Source organism: Hyperolius riggenbachi, chromosome 11 (genome assembly GCF_040937935.1).
Source record: "Hyperolius riggenbachi isolate aHypRig1 chromosome 11, aHypRig1.pri, whole genome shotgun sequence".
In the NCBI taxonomy this organism is placed as follows: domain Eukaryota; kingdom Metazoa; phylum Chordata; class Amphibia; order Anura; family Hyperoliidae; genus Hyperolius; species Hyperolius riggenbachi.
Genome location: NC_090656.1, coordinates 208,986,661 through 208,998,687, shown reverse-complemented (window position 1 = coordinate 208,998,687; position 12,027 = coordinate 208,986,661). Strand labels below are relative to the sequence as shown.

Below are 12,027 nucleotides of genomic sequence, written 5' to 3'. Positions count from 1 at the left end.
TACAGTCCATCAGGGTGGGGGGCAGTATAAGGGGTATATAGTCCATGGGGTATACCATCAATCGGGGTAGGGAGGGTATAGGGGGCAGTATAAGGGGTACTCAGTCCATTGGGAATACAGTCCATTGGGGAGGGGAGGATATAGGGGGCAGTATAAGAGGTATTCAGACTATGGCTGTTTCTGATCAATGGCTTCGATGTTAGAAGTCCTATCCTCAGGTTTATCAGTAGGATCCAGGCCACATCTAACCAGACTAACAAATAAAAGGCCTTTCACACCGTTTATATGCATCTTTAAATATATGTTGCACCTGTTTTGTGTTTTTGTTTCAAGGAATACTGTTATTGCTTTCACATTTGTGTGTTTTCTCTCTTTTTTTTTTTTTTTAAAGGACTGAGTTTTTCTGGAATATATGCGTTTTAATGTATTAGTGGGGTAACGTCTCAATGCAAACATGGGCTCCTGGTCAGTTAGGAAGTGTATTTGACGTGTATGTATATATATATATGGGCATTATTGGCTGCATCCCTATGCTAAGATATGTACAACAGCAACGAAACATTTGTAAAGCACTTTTTTCCTGTGGGACCCAAAGCGCATAAGCTGTTCTCGGATTAGTACCTAGTGATCAGCAATCACTGGAACTGCTGTGTGCGATGAACATCTTCATATACCATCATTAAAGAGGACCTGTAGTGAAAGTAATGTAATTAATCATTTTTACATTTTTTACAATATTAGTTTTTATAAATTATCTAGTCAGTGTTTGCCATTGTAAAATCTTTCTTCACGCTGATGTACGTCCTGAAATGTACTCCTGTTAGGTCATCTCTGCAAAATGTGGTTTCTGAGAACTCCGAAGCCAGTAAAAATAATGCCTAGTCTCCTAGAATGCACTGGGAGGAGTATTCCGCGTAGCTATACGGCCTAGGCTAAACATCTCTGGGAGGGTGGGGCTAAATGCCAATGTACAGTAGTATAAAGCTATAGAAAGTGTTTCTGATGTTGAATCCAGAAAAGTTACCGTAAAAGGGGGTATCCTGAATAATTTGCTGCATTCTACTATATGTCACTACAGGGCCTCTTTAAGCATATTAATCTCTGCGCATAATTGGACGTTTGACGTGAAAACAGGTTCTCTTTATTGTCTCTTTACCTCCCTTCACACTGGGAGGGCGGGACTACATGCTGATATGCAGCAATATAAAGCTATAGGAAGTGAATCTGAGGCTGAATCCAGGCAAGTTACTGTAAAAGTGGGTATCCTGAATAATTACTGCATTCCACTATATATCACTTTAGCCAGGGCTGGATTTTTCATAAGGCACTGTAGGCACATGCCTACAGGCGCCATATGTGGGAGAGGCGGCCCCCCTCCTCAGATCACTAACTTCAGGAGCTTACAGTTTAAATCCTGCCTCACGTCACTAACCTCAGGCACTTACACCCTAATCCTTGTCTCCTGTCACTAAGGATGATATGAGACCGTGATTAGAGTGTAAGATTCTAAGTAAAGTTAGTGACATAATTAAGGGATTTCAGAATATTCTTACATGGGGTGTGATCTGTGTTCAGGGGCGGAGTTTAGGACACCAGATAGCCTGTGCCTATGGGCCTCTGAGTTGTAAATCCGGCCCTGACTATAGTGTCTCTTTTAGCATATGATCTTGGTTTGATGTGAAAACAGGCTCTCTATATTGCCCGGAAACCTCCCTTCACACTTTATGGCAAAATGAAGTGACAAGGTGCGAATTATCACCCCGAACAGTCTAGGAAATGATAGCAGTGGTGGTTGTTTAAGTGGGTTTTTACCAAACCATTGTGTAATTCCTCACCGCAAGCCAGAGCATTACTGCAACAGACACAGGGCCACAAGACGGGGTTTAAAATAAATCAGTCACATCTGGCTTCATCGCCCCTTCCTCGTTTTGATGGTGAATGTTCTTAATTCTTGATCTAAATCCAGGAAAAAGAACCGCAATATCGAAATCAGGTTTACCTGTAATACTTTAACAGCTGCAACAGAGGGTGACGCAAATCCTCCAGCGCTTCTAAATAAGAGGCCGGCCTCTGTACAGGAGATCAGAGGGGGCTTATGGGGATATTGGAGGAGGAAGATGGATGGGCGGGGGACGGGGCTGACTCCTCTATCCGGTTTTTATAGTAAACTTTTATCTTGAATGAACTCGGTAATATCTCTGGAGGACACTTGGCTGAGAACCAAAAGCCAACTTTTCACTTAGGAGGATCTAAAGGGAGAAATTCTTCTCAACCTAATAGCTGCTGTACATGAAGACTGCGGGGTTATGTTTGGGGTTCCAGTATACTTCAGCCTCCCCCCTCCCCCCACCACCTTACACAGACTGACAGAGCCAGGGCAACATTGTGGAGGACAGCTCTGCAAATACCGACTTAAGAGAATAGCTGTTGGTCGGAGTTGTCCAAAAATGTATGAAACAATTTAAAATCAGTTTTTCAAAGGAGCGGTATTGTTGGTTGAGTCTTATTGAATTATCTTTATTGACCTGAAGAAGTGGGATAGACCAACGAAACGCATTGTCTTTGTGCAATTACACTGAACATTTGTTAGTTTTCTCGATTAATGGTATGCCTGGAGGTTTATCCGGTCCCTATCTCTCAGGTTCAACTTTAGAGACGGTCATAATGTGCATAAGGTGTTTGTGGGATCCAGCATAGCCTTTTTTTGTTTAATTCAGACTTTGTAGTCATCTATCGGGAACTTTTTGTAAAACTGCTACAAGTTTACTTCCTTTTGTCCCTAGATGTGTTTCAAATTGTATCTGAACTGACATGTGGCATGATAAGATAAACGTGTGTACATAGTACAAGTATTAATAAAAAAAGTATTTTTTTTACACATCAAGGTTTAATAAATCCAAATGGCTGAGGAAACGATGTTGATAACAATTAATTTTTCTAAAAAATTAAAAGGTGATTATTATTTTAAGCCACTGAATGAAACAAATTTTGCTTCACACTGACATGGCTGCTATTTAGAATTCAGTCTTAGAAATTCAGAACTAAAATTTGAAAATTGGAATATAAGACCCCGGTCTCAATTGCTTTCATAGATCTAGAAAAAGTTTGTACCCGGAGAAGATCTTTAGATTTGATGGATTGTATGAAATATTTGTGTACTTATGCTCAGCTGTGCATAAAATGTGTCTCGCCAATATTCAAAGTGGTGGAGCAGCTTAGACACAGGAGAGGTGAATCCTTCGTATTTTTTTCACCGTTGAGATCTGTCCTGCTAGAATTGTGAAGAAGACTTATTGAATTCTGAGTCCCGTCAGGGTTGGCTTCTCCAAGGACTTGGTCCCTCAACAGCTTGGGGTTTCTCAGGATTTAGTTCATTTCTCATTATGTTTGAGTGAATATCTAACATAGTTACTAATTTACTTGTTGATGGCTTTTCTTTGTCACAAGTTAATTAGAAGTTGTGACCTGTTTCCTCTGATCTCCGCTCTACAAAGCGGAGCTCACCAACATTTCTGTTAACTTGAGTGTGAACTATGAGAAACGCAGGTGCTGCCAGATCAAACCAGTTCTCCTTTTTTTATTCCTTGTCTTTGTGTCTGAATCCCATTACTGTCCTCTGAGTCTGTTATAGGGTCCTTTGATTGTCCGGTATGGTGTTTCTGCAAGCAGGGTTCAGACACATTCCAATGGCTGTGCAGCAGAGGTCTTGTGGAGTTATTATTTCAGATTTTGCAAGAAACATAGAATAATATAGTGTAAGATGATAGAGGATCAAGACATTGCAAAGTGAGAAGTAAAAAAATAAAATTGATAAAGAAATGATTGACAATAATGTGTAATTCGTTCATGTTGTTTGATCCTCCATGAGCCTGCAGGACAGCATCTTTAACTGCTGGCAGGAATAAAAAAAAAAACCCTAGACAGCACAGACTGCCCCAATCTATAACCAAGCCCGCTAACAATGTAATAGGAAGGTTAGGTTTTTTAGATATGTACCGGTATATAAAATATACATACATACACACAGAAGGAGATACTGCTTGCTTGGCAGTTGGCAACAGTCATTATCTCCCACAGTTCAATGAGGTTCATAGGCAGGAAACTATCATGGCCATGACATCACACTGTGGGAGGGAGTTCACCTCAATATCAGCCACACAGACGCCACTGATGATCTATGTGCTTATGGTGAATCCTTTGCCCATATGGTTTCAATGGGGCTCGTGCAAGGATAGGATTCACCATGAGCGCTTACAACCATTTATTATGGTCATAGGATCTGGTGAGTGAACACAGGTTGGGGTGTGGGGACAGTGGCTATTGTAATTGAGAGGAGGACCCAGTATAGCTGATGTTTTAGTCTCAATTTTTGGACTTTGTTTTTGTGGACTTTTTGCTTGAGCAACAATATTGTCGGCAGCTACTGAACTGTAGTTTGTTTAACCGCACAGTGATTACGGATTGTTTACACTGCAGTTTACACTGCATGGGATTAGCAAATTCAGATTTTAAATATTGAATGCTACACAAGCTCGCTAAAGTGGCTGAACAAATTTAAAGAGTGGTTTGAAAAAGTGAAGTAAAAAACCATACAAACAAACAAACAAACCTTAAAACAGGTCTAATGCTGGGAATACACGGCTCGATTTTGAGCCATTAAGATGGGTTGATAGATACAGTAATTTCCAACGTGTCCGATCTCCCGCCCGATCGTTTCGCCGTTCAATTCCGGATTGGAGTGAATGGAAAATGATAAGAAAAATGAGCGGAAAATAAGAGAATTGACTGCGAAATCAAGCAGCAAAATGATCGAGCGGGAAAAATCGAGCTGTGTATGCCCAGCATAACAAGGGGCTTGATTCACTAAGATAAATAGCACACCTTATCAAAGTGAACATGCCTTATCAGAGTAGCATAGCAAGCACTAGGAACCCGCAGGGGCTCAGGGCAGGACAAGTGGATTGCCAATTAGCAGGCATAGGTTTGTAGCACTCGCTATGCTACTCTGATAAGGCGTGTTAACTTTGATAAGGCGTGCTATTTGTCTTAGTGAATCAAGCCCAAAGACTCTGAAGTTATTGTAAAAAAGTTACAAATTGCACATCCCTCAGTGGGGAAACACGATGCACAAATACTGATGCAATAATTGTAACGTTTGCGGAATCGTTTTTGCGGTCAGCGCACAAGATGCGCATTGACACAGCGAAAACCTTCCACAAGCGTATAATTGGGTGAACCCAGGCTAGGTGCAATGCACCAGCAGAGGGCAATTCCCACCAGCAGATGGTGCTGTGGAGCGCAGGTGAGCACAGCCTCTGCACGGCCACAAATGCCAGATGGGAATTGTACAGATCTAAGACAGTGCGGGGCTGAACAGCCCTTAAAGAGAAGAGCACAGAGATAGGCTAAATGTGTGTTCCCCAATCTAGTCGCCACCCAGCGACGGCGATCACACATTCGCAGAAACAAAGTGTGAACGCGATCACGAGAGAGGCGATCGCCAGAAGTGACACAAGATTGAGCAGAACAGAACAAGATTAGCACAGACACAGAACCAAGAATCAGAACGATAAAGAAAACAATAAACGCTACCTAAACGCGATCACCGTGCGTTACGCGCAATAGTGACAAGCGCGTTTTACAGCGCGATCTCCGCACGTGAAGCGCAACAGAGACAAGCACGCCTAACTAACCATTGACAGACAAACACGAAACAGAACGCGAACGCTTGCTTAACGGTTACCTCACCGAGCCTACAGCAAGTGTTCGTATCAGACAAGACAGACAGACGAGAAACAGGAATAAGGTAGAGGGATCCACAGCCACTACCGCTAGAGGCTAGTGCGATCCCGGCAAGACAGATCAGAAGGATCCACAGCGCTAGCGCAAGGCTAGAGCGATTCAGACAACACAGATCAGAAGGATTCACAGCACTAGCGCAAGAGGCTAGTGCGATCCAGACAAGACAGATCAGATGAGGTAGCTAGTAGCAACCGCTGCTCCAGCTTACGCTCCAGAATACAGATCAGAAGGATCCACAGCCACTACCGCTAGGGGCTAGTTCGATCCATACAAGACAGATCAGAAGGATCCACAGTGCTAGCGCAAGGCTAGTGCGATCCAGACAAGACAGATCAGAAGGATCCACAGCGCTAGCGCAAGGCAAGTGTGATCCAGACAAGACAGATCAGAAGAGGCTACCAGTAGCAACCGCTGCTCTGTTTAGCACCCCAGAAAGACAGAACGATTTCCTGTCGACCACCGTTGGGACAGGACAATCGCAACAGACAGACAAAACAGATATGCAAGCTAACTGCACTAGGGAAACTGCCTAGTGCAGTTCCAAGAATTACCCTAAGATAAACTTTAGCAAATCCATAGGGAAGGCTGACACTCCAGGAGTGTTTCAATTACAAACCATGAAAGGAAAATGACCAGCAAAGCATTCTGGGAAAAACATGGCTTATATAGTGCCAGTCATCACAGGAGGCAGGTAGGGGATTTGCATAACGAATGTATGCAAATTCCTCAACAGCAGAACAGACCAGAAACTTGCAAAGGAAAGACAGGCCTCTCTTCCAGAGACCTGTAACCTTCAGACTAGAGGAATGGTCAAACAGCTGTCTTCCTGTGCAGCCAGCTGAGCGGATCATCACAATAATAAAGCATAAATTAGACCTTCAGTTTATTCAAGGCTTGAAACGGTCTTCAGAACTCTCTTAGCTGGGATAAAGAGCTCCATAAACAGCTGTACCACATATGTTCAAAGAAGGGCTTCTGACACGTTTTGTGGCCAACAAAAAACTTCTTAGGCGGATCCATGAGCACATAAGCTAAAGTTGGCCATATATGCATCAATTGTAATTTCGAGGGACTTACTGCAAAAATTGATTGCAATTACGATTAAACTGAAAATTTCGGTCTATTGGACAAGGCTTTGATAGATCGAAAGTGTTGCATTGATAGATAGTGTTGCATTGTATAAAATAGTATTCATATTCCTCTCAGTATTAGGTCACTTTAATAAACATACATTTGGGGTTTAAAGTGTTCCAGCCAAACTTGGTTCATTCTTTCCTAAAGTTTTGTAGTTGAATAATAGTTCTATTGGTGACAGCAGGTTACTACTTTGTGAGGTCAGGCTCAGTTCCCACTAAAGGGGAAAACTGGCATTATTTGGTCTGTTTAACTGCATCGGAAAACTGTCAGTCGACAGATCTAATTTTATAAATAGGATCCGTTCATGTCGGTCTGCAATGGATCGATCCATTGTGGTTAATGGAACGTACTCTTGTGCAGTCTATGATTATTCCCAGAAAGCAGATGCGTTCCTCATATAGCGTATGGTGGAAACGCATCTGCTCCGGGCCTTAACCGGACCACGAATGACCATCTGAGTGGACACTAAACTGTCCTGTCCTGTAGGCTGTTGGAGGTCCAGCTCATGTGGCAGCTTAGTCTAAAGGCCAGTATACACATGAGCTGAAACTTGGCTGAGGCATTTGTCTCTCCCGAGCATCTATGATGTGTACCACAGTCCCTGATGGCCCCGACCTCTTGGCCAGCGTTTCGTCCTGGTCACTTTGGCTGAGCGATAGCATTGTTCTCCCCACAACATCGGCCCTGCAATGTCGCCCCAGGGATCGGGCACTGATCTCCGTCAGGCGATACTGATTGAGCGTCAGTCTTTAGCGTTCATCATTGGCTGAACTTCCCAAGAATAATGATGGTGTCTGTCTGGTTGCTTCTGGGTAATTCATACCATGTAATTTGCACATCTCTGGAGATAAAGCGACCTTCAGAGCCCATTTGAGCATGCAATGAATGTGATGCTATGTGATTTGAGTGTTCGGCTGAAACCTTTCCTGTCTGCAGGATTCCTGGTAGAGCAATATTTGTGTAACACGCATGTTAATCAGACACAGGCGTGAGAGCACATGTTGCTTATTAATACGTGAGCCTCGGAGGGAAAACCTGACACAGCAGAAACCGTACAGTGATGATAATGGCAGCTCCATGTCGCTGTGTTTCTGTTACAGCCACAAATTGCTCACAAATGATTTTCTAAACTTGTGCTGGTCAATGATACAGATTTTACAGAAGTTTTATGCAAATGTATGCGGATTGGAAAATAGACCAATCAAATGCAACACCTGTTCTGATGCTGAGCAGTCCTGTGAAAGAGGAGAGGCAAAAATGAAGGGTTTTTTTTTTATTATTTCTTTTTTAAAAAAAACAACAACAGAAATTCATGTACAGTTTTTGTTTAATATGCATTTGATAGAACATTATCTTAAAGCTAATGTATTATTTTTGAAAAATGCACAGCTAAGTACGTGCTGTACTGTTACACAGATTCTCAGCTCCTCCTCCTTAATCTTCATCTTCCTGCTCACTCCTCACCTGTCAGTCAGTCTAAAGCCACACACCCTGCCACAGGATGACAGCTGCGACAGGCTATCAGCAGGGTGGCATGGTTTCAGTGTAATTGGTACAAAAATTGGTACAAAAATCATCCAACTCTTCAGTTTCTATTTCCATGACTCCGACTCCAGGTACCCAAAAATTACTCAGACTCCTCGACTCCGAGTGATACGTTTATTTCACAAAACAGAGATGACAATGCGCTTTGTGGGTGTCCCCTGCTTCTTCAGGTGAATGACAAAATAATGTGCCTAGTGACACCTTTTCATGTGAGTACCTTGTTACCCGTTCACCCGTTCACAATGTTTTGTCATTGACCTGAAGAATCGGGATACCTCCCGCGAAACGCTTTTTCCTATCTCTGTTTTGTGCAATAAATGTATTAGTAATATAAGATTGGTTGGGTCATCAGGACAGATAAGCCTTCCGTTGCCTCTACTTTTTAACAATTTTAAAGTGTTTTAATTCCCTCTGGGGGCCTCCTTCTTGCCTTACATTTAAAATAATGTTAATTGTATAAACATTGTACCTGAACTGGAGGCTTTATGTAAATATGTAGCTTGACTTTACATTTTTGGCATTCCTGTACTTCAATAACAGCAGAACTTGTAATTAGGTATATGGCTTCAGTAAGGATGTTTCATATAGTTCACAGAATATAATGTACTGTCTGTGATTGATGCGCTTTAGTAATTCTCCATTAATGTCTTCTTTCTTGCAGAGCCAGCAGAGAGCGCTGTTTCACAGCAAACGGGAATGAATGAAAATGGCTTCTCGACACTCTCTGGTAACAGTTCATCTGCCATACCCCAGCCTAACTCCGCCAACAAGCCTTGGAGGAGCAAATCCCTCAGTGCGAAGCACACCACCTCAACGTCTTCCATACTGTCCGTCAAGCAGCCTGTGTCGGACAGCCCGAAACCACCTCAAGAAACCCCCAAACCTGCGCCTAACAATCAGAAATCCATGCTGGAGAAGCTGAAACTGTTCAACAGCAAAGGGGGTTCCAAAGCCAGCCTGGAGGGCTCTCGCGACACCAGCTGTGAAAGACTTGAAACTCTCCCCAGCTTCGAGGAAGCAGAGGAAATGGAGAACACCGCGAAGAGTACCAACAGCACGAGCCCCTCGTCGAACAGCCCTAAGATAGCCCTGAAGGGCATCGCTCAAAGGACGCTCGGCCGAGCCTTGACCAACAAGAAGAGTTCTCCGAAGGGTAGTGAGAAAGAGAAGGACAAACAGAAAGAAAAAGAGAAAAACAAAGAGTTGGCCAAGAGAGCTTCCGTTACTGAAAAGCCGGAGGTCAAAGAGGAGACAAAAGATGAGGCCATTCCTGCTTCCGCTGACATGCCAAAAAAATCCTCAAAGATTGCCAGCTTCATCCCCAAAGGGGGCAAGAAGGACGTCTCTGCTGCTCCACACAGTGGAATACCAAAACCAGGGGCTAAAACTGCCACACCAGGGAAATCCTCAAGTGCCCCGATCTCTGCCAAGGATGGGGACAGGAGCCGGAGCGGGAAGACAGGCTCTGGGCTGTCTCACCAGAAGAGCCAACTGGACAACAGGAATTCCAGTTCCACGTCCAGTTTGGCCTCCTCGGAGGGGAAGGGGGCAACTACCACGGGCAGCGCCCATCCTGCTAATGGGACTGGTGGGAATACACAGACCACGGGGATCAACACAGTGAGCGTTCAGCTACCTCAACCACAGCAGCAGTATAATCACCCCAACACGGCCACTGTGGCACCCTTCATGTACAGGTAACGCGCACCAGCAGGGCGGGTTCTGCTTTTACAGGCTGCATATAGGGCTTATTCATTTTTGTTAAAGGATACCCGAGGTGACGTGTGACATGATGACATAGACATGGGTATATACAGTGCCTAGTGCACAAATAACTATGCTGTGTTCCTTTTTTTCTTTCTCTGCCTGAAAGAGTTAAATATCAGGTATGTAAGTGGCTGACTCAGTCCTGACTCAGGCAGGAAGTGACTACAGTGTGACCCTCACTGATAAGAAATTCCAACAGTAAAACACTTTCCTAGCAGAAAATGGCTTCTGAGAGCAGGAAAGAGGTAAAAAGGGTCAACAGTTCATAGATTTTAGCTCTGGCATACTTCAATGAATGTGTCGTTGAGCAATAACAATACAACAGTTAAACTTAAAAATTAGATTTAAACATAAAATAAAACTGTGGAATATCTTAAAATTAAAAGTAATTTTTAGGAGAAGGTAAAGATAGATAGATACAATTGTTTATTTCAAATGTTTATTTTCGCCTTGGGTGTCCTTTAAGTCACAAAAATATTAAAGCACATATACTCAAGTTAATATGATCAGATGCACACATGTCTCTGTGATAATTGTAACTAAAACCTTCCTGAAATGTCATATTTTTATTTCTATTTTTGCAATTGTTTTCACGGTTAAGAAGAAGAAACTCTCCTATATTGCAGCTGCTTACAGTAGGCATTAGGCAGAACAAATATGACAGATCTGAAAGGTTTTGGACTAGTCCATATTCTCATGGGGGATTATCAGTATCTCCTTTAAAGAGAACCAGAGATGAAGCACACTCTTGTATTTTACCTTATAAATCAGTGGGGACATGACAGTAAACACCTAATCTGCTCTTTGTTTCATTGTTCTCTGTTTAATCTGACTGTTATCACCACTGATAAGAATCCCCGACTGAGCACTCAGTCTGGCTTTGCTACTGAAAGATTATAGCTGAGTCTGTCTTCTCTGGTGTCTTTTCAAGCCCAAGCCTGCCCCCTTGTGGCTCTGCTATAATGACTCAGCTATAATTATTCCCACAAAAGCCAGACTGAATGCTCAGTCCGGGATTCTTATCACAGCTGATAACAGACACTTTTAGCAGTGAGGATGAAACAGAGAGCATGGTAAGTGTTTTCTCTAATGTTCCCACTGATACAGTGGTGTGAAAAACTATTTACCCCCTTCCTGATTTCTTATTCTTTTGCATGTTTGTCACACTTAAATGTTTCTGCTCATCAAAAAACGTTAACTATTAGTCAAAGATAACATAATTGAACACAAAATGCAGTTTTAAATGATGGTTTTTATTATTTAGTGAGGAAAAAAAACTCAAAACCTACATGGCCCTGTGTGAAAAAGTGATTGCCCCCCTTGTTAAAAAATAACTTAACTGTGGTTTATCACACCTGAGTTCAATTTCTGTAGACACCCGCAGGCCTGATTACTGCCACACCTCTTTCAATCAAGAAATCACTTAAATAGGAGCGATCTGACACAGAGAAGTAGACCAAAAGCTAGACATTATGCCAAGATCCAAAGAAATTCTGGAACAAATGAGAACAAAAGTACTGTAATTGAGATCTATCAGTCTGGTAAAGGTTATAAAGCCATTTCTAAAGCTTTGGGACTCCAGCGAACCACAGTGAGAGCCATTATCCACAAATGGCAAAAACATGGAACAGTGATGAACCTTCCCAGGAGTGAGTGGCCGACCAAAATTACCCTAAGAGCGCAGAGAAAACTCATCCGAGAGGCCACAAAAGACCCCAGGACAACATCTAAAGAACTGCAGGCCTCACTTGCCTCAATTAAGGTCAGTGTTCACAA

At 42.8% G+C, this 12,027-nt stretch overlaps 1 protein-coding gene across 10 annotated transcripts in view; it reads left to right on the top strand.

Moving 5' to 3' along the window:
* The window catches only part of NAV2 (neuron navigator 2), a 629,613-nt gene that overhangs the window by 481,016 nt on the left and 136,570 nt on the right, over window positions 1-12,027 (top strand). For all 10 annotated transcript variants that reach the window (XM_068260211.1, XM_068260213.1, XM_068260209.1 and 7 more), the window contains one exon: window positions 9,146-10,181. In XM_068260211.1, coding sequence (XP_068116312.1) covers window positions 9,146-10,181 — 1,036 coding nt within the window. The remainder of the gene's footprint in view (window positions 1-9,145; window positions 10,182-12,027) is intronic.